Source organism: Arachis ipaensis, chromosome B01, assembly GCF_000816755.2.
Source record: "Arachis ipaensis cultivar K30076 chromosome B01, Araip1.1, whole genome shotgun sequence".
In the NCBI taxonomy this organism is placed as follows: Eukaryota; Viridiplantae; Streptophyta; class Magnoliopsida; order Fabales; family Fabaceae; genus Arachis; species Arachis ipaensis.
The window spans coordinates 134,808,992-134,819,663 of NC_029785.2; the positions used below are offsets into that span (position 1 = coordinate 134,808,992).

A 10,672-nucleotide genomic window follows, 5' to 3' on the forward strand; every position below is an offset into this window, starting at 1 on the left:
TCAACAAAATTATCAACTAAAATTAATTATATATAATATATAAAAAATATTAAGTCTAGTTGCTAATTTTATTGATTTTGTGGCCACAAAGTTCATGTGATTTTTAAGTATATATAATAAAAACATATTAGAATTACATATTTATTTTTTAATTAATAGTTAGAGAATACTGATGTTCTAGATACACTTCAAATTTTTCTTATAATTTTTTGGTGACTGAACATAACACAAAGAAAAAAGACCTAAGAAAAATAGTAGTACTCCTCTCTAATAATAATGTCTAAATTATTAGGAGGCAGTAATCACTCTAGATACACCTGCTTGTTTAAACACAGCAGTCGTAGCCATTAAATTAGCCGCTCTGTTTACTGTTCGCTGGATGAGCACTAAAGTAGCTGTCCAATTGCGCTGGAGCATCTCTTTAATTTTGTCAAGCAGATCAGAATCATTCCTAATCATGCTGGTTGTGCCTCGCGAAACAAGAAGAAACGCATCAAGATTATCAATTTCACATATGACCTCTTTGCACTCGCAATCCCAAACCATAACAAGCCCTCTCCAAATAGCATGAAACTCACAACAGAAAACACTAAAAAAAAGTATACTGACAGAACAACCTTTTATCCAAATTCTCATACTATCTCTAATAATTTATATAGGCAAGGAAGGGTATGATGTTTTACATTTTCCCAAAACACTTAAATGATATAATTGTTTTTTTTAAATCTTTTAAAATGACAGGTATTTTGATAGAAGATACTAGAAAGTACCATATGGAAAGGTACACGTGGAAGGCCTGAAATTGCCCACGACAACACCCCTTACCCAAATATCGCTGAGAGAATCTGAAATTCATTATCCAAATTCAACAACTTTATTAAATAAAGAGAACCTTATTCATCTCATGAACTCATAAATCATAATCATAAACCGTAAACCCTTTTGCAACAACAACAACAACTACAACAAAACCCCTCTTTTATTCTGTTCTTTCAATGGCGGAGAAAGAGATGTCTGTGGTGAGGAACCTGGATGTGAAACGTTACATGGGTCGGTGGTACGAGATAGCGTCCTTCCCATCAAGGTTCCAACCTAAAAATGGTGTTGACACGAGAGCCACCTACACTCTCAACGAGGATGGAACCGTGCACGTGCTCAATGAGACTTGGAGTGATGGCAAAAGAGGCTTCATTGAAGGTACTGCATACAAGGCTGATCCCAATAGCGATGAAGCTAAGCTCAAGGTCAAGTTCTATGTTCCTCCATTCTTGCCTATCATCCCTGTTACTGGTGACTATTGGGTTCTCTTCATTGATGATGATTATCAGTATGCTCTCATTGGCCAACCCAGTAGGAGATATCTTTGGGTAAGTTAATTTCTCTCTCTTTTTTTCACTTTTCCATGTCAAAGTTGTTATCTTTTCACAAATGGGTGTGTTGGTTTGGAATGGGAAGATCAAAGGTGAAACATTTGGATTTCTCAATTGGGGTTGTCATTTGAAAATATGTTGGAATGTTGAATAAGGTGAATCAAAGGTAGTGAAATAGTGGGAATTGATTATGATGTGCTCATTTCTTCTCATCTGGTATTTTGCTTTAGATATTGTCAAGGCAGAACCGATTAGATGAGGAGATCTTCAATGAGCTTGTTCAGAAAGCTAAGGATGTGGGGTATGATGTGAGCAAACTCCACAAGACTCCACAGAGTGAGACACCACCAGAGGGAGAAGAAGGCCCCAAAGACACCAAAGGCATTTGGTGGATCAAATCCATTCTGGGGAGATAGATATCATGTGCTATATATGATGATGAGGTTCGAGAGTTATTCCATGTTATAAATAAAGGGGTCAAGAAGTCTGAATTGTAGTAGTTATGTTTGGATCTTGGTGATGAATGTATTGGTTTGTCCTGTATATAGACTAAGCTGATAGGTTGAAGTTGAAATTTGATGCTTTGCTTGTGTATGTTCTTATTGTTTTTGTTGAAAGCTTTAGGGTATCAATGAAGTAATTGGAACTTAAAAGTGCTTGTATATGCTGAATCTGGGTTGTGAAATATATGTTGCATAGAGACTTATGAATACGTCCATGAACAAAACTACTTGCCACCTAAACTATACGAAAACTTGAGATAGTGTTTTGAATTTTTGCTAGAACCACGCATCAATGATGTAATAAGAATATAAGATCTCATAGCAAGCGCACACAAATTTCATGGCAGATTCAGATAGATATCGTAAGGGTGATTATAAACCTTACGAGCTTGGCCTGGTAATTCAGTAGTGATACCAGTGTAACAATATGTCCCAAAGAAAAAAGAATCATCATCATGTGTGCTTTGGCAATTCTATTTTACATTTCATTGTGAAATTTCACGTTTTGTATGGTTGAAAATGAGTCCAACTCATGAGGGTAAAGTGCTAAAGGCCTCTACCTAGTACTCATGTAGTATTATTCTGTTTGTTGCTGTTGTTAGTAATATGAGGTGGGAACCAAAGAAAGAAAAGAAAAATAGGTAAGGAGTAGTCTCTGAAGCAAAGTGTGGCTTGAGGTGCACGCATCTGTTAGAGTTTTGAGATGACAGTGGTCCATGTTGTTGTGTTCGCACTTGAATAGACGTAGTTTTGTCATTATTTCAATCAGTTCTATTAGCTTTTTCTATCAAAGATAAAGGAGGAAAAGAAAATATGAACATCAGAGTCTTGTTCTGTTTGTGAGAGGGTCCTAGAAACTCCACTACCATACATATGAACCATGGGCACATCGGCACATGTATGTACACGAGTAAGGCCTATAATTCTCCAAGCCAACGTGCTTCATTCACACACTTCCAAGTACTTTCATCAAAAGAATCTGAATCCATTATCCAACCCTTATCAAAAACCATCACCAGCACAAAGAAACTAAACCTACCGAAGGTACAAAACTGTTTTCTGTTGTGTCTAAGAGTAAGAGATGAAGGTGGTGAAGGGCCTTGATGTGGAGAGGTACATGGGTAGATGGTATGAGATAGCGAGTTTCCCTTCATTCTTTCAGCCAAAGAATGGTGAGAACACAAGAGCCACATACACACTCAATGATGATGGAACTGTGCATGTGCTCAATGAGACTTATGCTAATGGCAAGAAGGTCTCCATTGAAGGAACTGCATACAAGGCCGATCCGAAAAACGATGAGGCGAAGCTCAAGGTCAAGTTCTATGTCCCTCCATTCTTACCCATCATCCCTGTTGTTGGAGACTACTGGGTTTTGTACATCGATGATGATTATCAATATGCTGTGATTGGAGGGCCAACCACCAAATATCTTTGGGTAAACAAAATTTTCTGTTTGAATTTATTTTAGTTTATCTCTCACCTTGTTACTTGGAGAAAAATGTATTAATCAATGAAAAAGTATTCCCATGATTTTCATCATGTTTTGATTTTAGAATTTTGAGTAGGAAGTAAATAATAAGTCACTAGTACAATCTCTATATAATATCAAAACAGATTAGAGCCAAACAACTTGATAAGCTAGATATGATGATTATCAGTATGCTCTCATTGGCCAACCCCTGTAGGAAATATCTTTGGGTAAGTGAATTTCTCTCTCTATTTTCACTTTTCCATGTCAAAGATGTTATCTTTTCACAATCACAAATGGGTGTGTTGGTTTGGAATGGGAAGATCAAAGGTGAAGCATCTAGATTTCTCAATTGGGGTTGTCATTTGAAAATATGTTGGTATGTTGAATAAGGTGAATCAAAGGTAGTGAAATATTGGGAATTGATTATGATGTGCTCATTTCTTCTCATCTGGTATTTTGCTTTAGATATTGTCAAGGCAGAACCGATTAGATGAGGAGATCTTCAATATGCTTGTTCAGAAAGCTAAGGATGAGGGGTATGATGTGAGCAAACTCCACAAGACTCCACAGAGTGAGACACCACCAGAGGGAGAAGAAGGCCCCAAAGACACCAAAGGCATTTGGTGGATCAAATCCCTTTTAGGGAAATAGGCATTAGATTGAAGAAATATCTCATGCTGCAATTATGTCTGAATCTCATGTATTGGTTGTTTTGGTTGTGTTAAGTACTTGAATGGTTTCAGTATCGCTTGTGTTTTGTAAAAAATAGACTATATAAGCCCAAAGGTTAAAGTTGATGGTTGAATGCTTTGGTTGTTATAGAAGTTTCTTTACAGTGATTTGTAAGAGAGATGTGGAAAATCATCACATTATGAATATGCTGATGATGAACAAAATTGAAAAGAAAATGTTAATATCATACTAAAAATATATTGCATGTTCTTTCAACATTCAGTTCCGTGTCTGAAATCCAGAATTTGACCAAGCAAACCAAACACTTCAGAATGATAAAGAAAAAGAAGCAGCTCTTTTGTCCTAAACAATTAACCACCTCGTTGTCAAGATCAGGTGGAATGAGTGGATCATGATATTAAAACTTAAGTCTACAAAACCGTACAACACTGGTTGGTTTGTTTTGCCTGCTTGTAGAACATCTGTTTCAAAATTCACACCAGCATCGGTTACTTGTTTCAGCAACAATGTTCAATGATGCATATAATGTCTATCTACAAAAGTCACACCCATTAAATGCAATCTTAATGTACCTGTGATGCTGCACTTAGATCAGAACTCTTCTCAACTAAGCTATCTAGCTTCTCCCCTCTTGCAAGAACACTCTCAATAGTCTGGTGCTGTTTACAAAGTAACAAAGGAAATACATACATAACCATCTTTTACAATACTAGTATATGTATGAGAGCATTAATTGTTGCATGATTATGTAACACTTACAAGAATGATTTTTGTTTCATCTAAATCCTTCTGAATTTTCAATAACTTGTCAGCTTCATGAGGGTCCTGAAAATTGGACCATAGCAACAAGCAAATTGAAAGCAATATATACTTGATTATAATATATAACGAGTATCGGATCAGATTGGATTGGAGAAGATTGCATGCCTGGAATTTGATCAAAGCTTCATCCAGAAAGGGCCATGATTGAGTACTATCTTTGTCAACAGTTCTCCATGACTCGCCAAAACTTTTCTGATACTCATCCATCACCTGAAACATTCAATTTACTATGACCTAAAAAATCAACAGACATGAACCAACCAAAAGGAAAATCACAGATCAGAGAGAGGTGTGAACCTTGTTGAGAAGAGAGAATGCACTTCGAACTGGATAGTGATCATCCATAACCCCCAAAGCACAGAGGCCATTACGGTTGTAAGCATGAACCTTATACTCTGCAATCAACAAGCCAATAAACATTGACAGACATGAAAATAATCGCATCAAGAAATTCAGAAATCAGAATTTATCGACGTACCTTCGTGTTGGACGGATTGGCGTTGGCCTTGAGGAGTGCGTTTGGCGACGGTGCGAGCGATGAAGACGATGAATTCTCGGACGGAGGAACGCTGAAAATAACCGAACTGGCTTACGTCGGTGGCGTTAGCCAGAATTGGTGGATCCGATCCATCAGTGGTGGTAGTGGCGTTGCATTTCAAAACGAATAGAGCTGTGATCTTCATCTCTTTCCTTTGGATCTTGGGAATGGGAAACTAACCGTTATTCGTTAACCAATAACTACCACTCCATAACAGAAAGCAAGCTAACGCTACTACTTTTATTTTATTTGATTTATTATTACTATTTATTTTTGTCCCAATAAAATAAAATCAAATCAAGTGAATGAAAGTTGAAAGTTTATAATATATTACCTTCGTTGAAATCAAGCAGTACGTTAAATGGGGCGGGTTCATGTTATTTATTCATTATAGAAAATGTCACGTGCATATTTCGTATTTTAATATTTTTTTATAAATAATGGATTTAGTTGTTAATTTTTTATGTATATGTAACATGATAGAAACAAAAAGAAAATCAAGTACAAAAAACACCTTATCATTCTGAATAGCAAATCCTAAATTATTATGGAATAACAAAGATAAGAATAAATATCAAATATAGGCATATAGCATAATCAGTGTTTTAATGCATGCAAGTTAGTACAATGCTGTGGAGCTGGAACTATCCAAAGTGGTGGAGGATTAATTTTATTTGTACATTGCATGAGACTCTTAACATATTTTTTTTGAAGATTGAAAATACTCCAATCATGTCTATTATATATGTAGTCTAAAGTTATTTCTTTTCACCTATCATCTGTAAAGTAGATTGATCTCTTCACACTCCAAGCAAGTTTTGGCATCCATTAATACAGACTCATTAGCACCCAAGAACAGAATTTTATCATGTAAAAATTTCATCTTTTTTCATTTCTTATCTCCAATATCAAGTTTATAAACAGTAAAATATTTTATTCTATAAGAATAAATCAATGATTGTGTATCTTCAGAGGATAAAAGATCTCCTTCTTCTATTACTAGTCGATCATCATTCACAAAATTTCTAATAAATCTTATCAGATTTCTTCCACAAATATCACCAAGTACAAATTTTTTGAGAAGCTATCTCTTAAATATGGTTTCTCCTCTTTATAATTTGCCTCCATAGTTAGTGTTAAAAGAATCAATCTTTTAGGAATTGGCTCCCAAATATTCCAAACTTCAATAAAACTATCTTGTGTTAAGGCATAAAGATAGTTGTTGCTGAATACACAATAAGATTGCTTATCATTAAAGAGCTCAACCCAAGTTGTAGAATTGTAATAAACAATCTTATAGTTAGAACCATATGTGATGGCAAAAATGTAGCTTGAAGGAGAGGAACAACACATCAAAACTGCTTTGACTATGAAGGTTTTTCTTAAGTATTCAGCAAAGTAAAAATATCTGACAGGGTACAAGAATGAAAGGGAAGAGGTGATAGGTTAATGGTAGTGGAAGAAGAAGAGTTTAAAAGAAGTGGAACTCCATTCTCATCCAAAAGTACAATCCAACCATGAGAATAACCAACACACCATGCTCCAACATGTCCCTCCAACATGTTATTCCATTCATAACGCTTGTTCTCTGATAAATTGAAGATGCTTCGGTCAATGGTTATAGAATCATCATCGTCATCAATGAGGTTTGTTTGTTGAATGCTTGGAAGAAGGGCGTAGGAAACTGAGAGAGAAGGAGAAGCCATTGAAATGTGAGTAGTGTTTTTCACTATTTTTTTTTTTTTTGATAATATTCAATTTTATGGAAGAGAACTTTGATAAATCTTTAAATAGACTGAGATATCTATATTAAAATAGGAAACTGAGATCTTTTCAAATTTTAAAATCTCATTAATGAGAAAAAATATATTGTTAAAAAAGATTAACACATAAATAATATATAATATCTCAATATTATTATAATAATATAATTCAAGATTAAGAAGGATTCGGTAAAAGATATATGTCAATCTTAACAAGCTAAATTGCTCTTAAAACTTTGTTAATTAATGGTCCGCTATATCAAAGTATATCAATTTTAATTTACATTATCCTGATGAATATTTCTCGATGGATCGAAACAATGTAATGTTTTGCAATTTTCTGATGTTTTTAATAAAATGAACAAAATAAACAAAGTTAGACACTAGATATGATGGATGTAAATTTCGACCGTAGTTATACACTTATATGGGAATATAATAATAATGAGTTGGATGAAAAGGAAGCATGGTATTTTAAAGTATTGAAATCCAAAAGTGTCAGTTGCAACTTGCAACGAGTTTCAGTTTTTGGTTAGTTAGCAACAAAGTTTCAGTTTGACAAAACTAACATTGAACAAGAGTAACCAAAATCAGCAAATAATGAAAAATCATATTCCAAAAATGACATTGGATTGGTTGTCCCTAGAAAACAAATACTAACCAGCTATTTATGCGTGAAAATTTGTGTGGATTTAAATTGTGAAAAATAGAATCTCATTTCTGCATTGATCTTAGACACCAATTTATTTCTTCCTCTTATATTTTCCTAATCACATTCCCTCGAGGGTTTTACTCATCAAAAACTCTGGGGAATGCCAGTTTCCTTCGTCGAATAAATCAAGATATGAGTATACATTTTGGGGTACGCATCTACTGTTTCATAGAATTAACTTCTGTTTACTTTATAGTGTCATCAAATTTAATTAAATTAATTCCTTCTGATCTCTATTCTTTAGATAAGCGAAGAGAGAACTTTACCGTAAATGAGATTGAATGAATGAATGAATTATATAACATGTGGGAAACTTGATATATGAATGATTATTATTATTATTATTACCATCATTGTTTGTTCTTTGTAATTTGATTCAATGGGTAGGTTTGATTGAAATTGAGGTTAAACTCTGTGACAGGGAATGAACAAAATGATCACAAGCTTGTTTCTTTATTCCTTGTTGGTGCATGCAACGGTTGCCCAACAAGTTCCACTTCCAAAACCACCTTTGAGAAAGTGGACAACCTTAAGCGGTTTGTAATCTCTGCACTTTTGTTTCTCATACTAGGATGCTTTTGATCATATAATGGTTCTAGGAGATGAAATGTATATAATGGGTGATTGGTGAATTATGCAGGGAATGAACCTCTTGTAGTATCCCGCGGAGGGTTCTCGGGTCTGTTCCCAGAAGGCACACCAAATGCATTGGCATTTGCTAAGGACACCACCATCTTGTGCAATCTTCAACTGACGAAAGATGGTGGTGCCTTTTGTGTCACCGGCACCACGCTTGACAAATCAACAAATATAAATGTTTTCGATCCGAATAAGACAAGAACCTACAATATCAATGGCAAGAATGTGGAAGGATACTTTGCTGTCGATTACACTGCAAAAGATATTGACCAGAATGTGTTTAGTGAGTCTTTCAGTCAATCTACAATTTCTTTCTTTTCTCATTAATTAATGTAACAAAATTGTAGGTTTGGAACTGATGTTACCTTTTTGCTATGTGTTGCCACAGTGGTTCAGTCCATTTATACTAGACCTGATTTTTATGACCAATCCCTCCCAGTTCTTAATGTTGATGCTGTCCTAGGCGACCAGTCCCCACCCAAGTTTTGGTTGAATGCTCAGGTTCTTAATCATTTCTTAGTAGCAAATGTGAAAAGCTGAAAATCCTTGAGCTTTGCTTTTCTTGAATGTTATAATTGATGGAATGTTCTGTTGCTGCAGTATGAAGCATTTTACACTCAGAAAGGTGTGAAGTTTGTGGATAGGGTTGTTGAATTGGTGACCCAGTATCAGATAAACTATGTTTCTTCTCCAGAGATTGGTTTCTTAAAGAGCATCAACGGGAAAGTGAGCAAGACAACTAAGATCATATTTCAGCTTCTGGGTGCAAATGAGGTTGAACCCACAACAAAGCAGCCATATGGTACCATTGTGAAGGATCTTTTGGCAATTAAGTCATATGCCTCAGCCATAATGGTTCCAAAGGAGTACATATGGCCGGTTAAGCCAGACAATTATCTTGGGCTTCCCACAACACTTGTATCTGATGCACATAAATTAGGACTAGAAGTATATGCTTCTGGTTTTGCTAATGACTTCACCTTAAGTTATAATTACAGTTACGATCCTACTGCTGAGTACATGCAATTCACAGACAAGGGGGATTCTGTTGATGGTGTTGTCACTGATTTCCCAACAACAGCATCGAATGCCATCGGTGAGATGACAAATCCTTCTACCTTCAATTCAGAGTCATTTTGCAAATACCAAACACTCCTTTAACCTTAACTGACAATTGTTTTCGCAGCATGCTTTGCAAATAACCAAAGCTTGCCCAAAAAAGGTATGTTGCTAAGCTTGAAACCACAATTTTCGCATCCATAGATGAGATGCCCTCAATCACAAATCTGTAAACTTACACATTTGCTTCTGCAGGACCAACTCTGATCATAAGCAACAACGGAGCAAGCAGTGTTTATCCAGGCAGCACTGATCTAGCATATCAACAAGCAATAGATGACGGTTCTGACATTATAGATTGCTCGGTTCAAATGTCAAAAGATGGAACAGCCTTCTGCTCCGGTGCTGCAGACCTGATACAAGAAACAACTGCAGTGACAAAGTTTATGCCTCGAACTTCCACCGTCCCAGAAGTTCAAGCAAAAAGTGGAATTTTCTCCTTTGACCTTACATGGAGCGAGATTCAGACCTTGAAACGTAAATTCCTTTGCTAAACTTGATAATAACTTTCCACAAGATCTGAATAATGAAGAACTTAAAGTATAAATTTATCATTTCAGCTCAAATCTATAATGCTGAAGGCCCAGATTTCCCAAGAAACCCAGCAGCGAAGAACAGTGGTAAATTTGTCACCCTGGCTGAATTTTTGGAATTGGCCAAGACAAAGGCAGTTCCTGGCATTTTGATAAACATACAGGTAAGTTAGCAGCAAGAAAAGCATGATATAGTGCTTCTCAATGGTTAATATCTGTTGCTGCTACTACAATTGCAACTAAATCTCTCTGTTTACCTCACAGAACGCCGCCTACCTTGCATCAAATAGAAGCCTCGACATTGTGGGAACGGTCAGCAGTGCTTTGAGTAACGCTAGCTTTGATAAGGAATCCACAAAGCAAGTGTTGATCCAATCAGATGACAGCCAAGTGTTAACCAAGTTTAAGGATATCCCATCCTACAAAAGAGTGTTGTTAGTTGATGACAGAATAGGTGACATTCCAAGGCCAACAGCCGATGAAATTAAGAAGTACGCTGATGCGGT

The 10,672-nt window shown here is 35.8% G+C and overlaps 4 protein-coding genes across 5 annotated transcripts in view; 3 read left to right on the plus strand and 1 right to left on the minus strand.

Moving 5' to 3' along the window:
• Positions 886 to 2,032, plus strand: LOC107641085 (temperature-induced lipocalin-1). The gene is made up of 2 exons (XM_016344596.2): positions 886 to 1,367; positions 1,601 to 2,032. The coding sequence occupies exons 1-2, from the start codon at positions 996 to 998 to the stop codon at positions 1,784 to 1,786; spliced, it is 558 nt and encodes a 185-aa protein (XP_016200082.1). The 5' UTR covers positions 886 to 995; the 3' UTR covers positions 1,787 to 2,032.
• On the plus strand, positions 2,485 to 4,295 carry LOC107641095 (temperature-induced lipocalin-1). Of its 2 annotated transcripts, XM_021106225.1 has the most exons (3): positions 2,485 to 3,311; positions 3,491 to 3,574; positions 3,813 to 4,295. In XM_021106225.1, the coding sequence occupies exons 1-3, from the start codon at positions 2,955 to 2,957 to the stop codon at positions 3,996 to 3,998; spliced, it is 627 nt and encodes a 208-aa protein (XP_020961884.1). In that variant the 5' UTR covers positions 2,485 to 2,954; the 3' UTR covers positions 3,999 to 4,295. The 2 variants fall into 2 exon arrangements, with proteins under 2 accessions (XP_020961884.1, XP_016200089.1); XM_016344603.2 differs by lacking the exon at positions 3,491 to 3,574 and having other exon boundaries at positions 3,813 to 4,193.
• Positions 4,251 to 5,706, minus strand: LOC107641077 (VAMP-like protein YKT61). Its single transcript, XM_016344589.2, has 6 exons — positions 5,341 to 5,706; positions 5,160 to 5,257; positions 4,968 to 5,072; positions 4,800 to 4,865; positions 4,613 to 4,699; positions 4,251 to 4,501 (listed from the first exon to the last, which is right to left on the minus strand). Exons 1-6 carry the CDS (start codon positions 5,543 to 5,545, stop codon positions 4,451 to 4,453), a joined length of 612 nt encoding a protein of 203 aa, XP_016200075.1. The 5' UTR covers positions 5,546 to 5,706; the 3' UTR covers positions 4,251 to 4,450.
• LOC107615474 (glycerophosphodiester phosphodiesterase GDPDL7) overlaps positions 7,598 to 10,672 on the plus strand; it is a 5,745-nt gene continuing 2,670 nt past the window's right edge. The window contains exons 1-9 of the mRNA XM_021112542.1: positions 7,598 to 8,025; positions 8,297 to 8,411; positions 8,516 to 8,797; positions 8,903 to 9,015; positions 9,115 to 9,610; positions 9,701 to 9,736; positions 9,829 to 10,110; positions 10,194 to 10,330; positions 10,431 to 10,670. Coding sequence (XP_020968201.1) covers positions 8,008 to 8,025; positions 8,297 to 8,411; positions 8,516 to 8,797; positions 8,903 to 9,015; positions 9,115 to 9,610; positions 9,701 to 9,736; positions 9,829 to 10,110; positions 10,194 to 10,330; positions 10,431 to 10,670 — 1,719 coding nt within the window. The 5' untranslated portion in view covers positions 7,598 to 8,007. The remainder of the gene's footprint in view (positions 8,026 to 8,296; positions 8,412 to 8,515; positions 8,798 to 8,902; positions 9,016 to 9,114; positions 9,611 to 9,700; positions 9,737 to 9,828; positions 10,111 to 10,193; positions 10,331 to 10,430; positions 10,671 to 10,672) is intronic.

What these genes read in the sequence shown, in the direction of transcription:
- LOC107641085 (XM_016344596.2), top strand. Translation starts at nt 996, where the DNA reads ATGGCGGAGAAAGAGATGTCTGTGGTGAGGAACCTGGATGTGAAACGT. An exon ending in CCAGTAGGAGATATCTTTGG is followed by an intron (nt 1,368 to 1,600) that starts GTAAGTTAATTT and finishes ATTTTGCTTTAG; the next exon opens with ATATTGTCAAGGCAGAACCG.
- LOC107641095 (XM_021106225.1), top strand. Translation starts at nt 2,955, where the DNA reads ATGAAGGTGGTGAAGGGCCTTGATGTGGAGAGGTACATGGGTAGATGG. An exon ending in CAACCACCAAATATCTTTGG is followed by an intron (nt 3,312 to 3,490) that starts GTAAACAAAATT and finishes ATATCAAAACAG; the next exon opens with ATTAGAGCCAAACAACTTGA. An exon ending in CCTGTAGGAAATATCTTTGG is followed by an intron (nt 3,575 to 3,812) that starts GTAAGTGAATTT and finishes ATTTTGCTTTAG; the next exon opens with ATATTGTCAAGGCAGAACCG.
- LOC107641077 (XM_016344589.2), bottom strand. Translation starts at nt 5,545, where the DNA reads ATGAAGATCACAGCTCTATTCGTTTTGAAATGCAACGCCACTACCACC. An exon ending in CCAATCCGTCCAACACGAAG is followed by an intron (nt 5,258 to 5,340) that starts GTACGTCGATAA and finishes TGTTGATTGCAG; the next exon opens with AGTATAAGGTTCATGCTTAC. An exon ending in ATCTAAGTGCAGCATCACAG is followed by an intron (nt 4,502 to 4,612) that starts GTACATTAAGAT and finishes ATTTTGAAACAG; the next exon opens with ATGTTCTACAAGCAGGCAAA.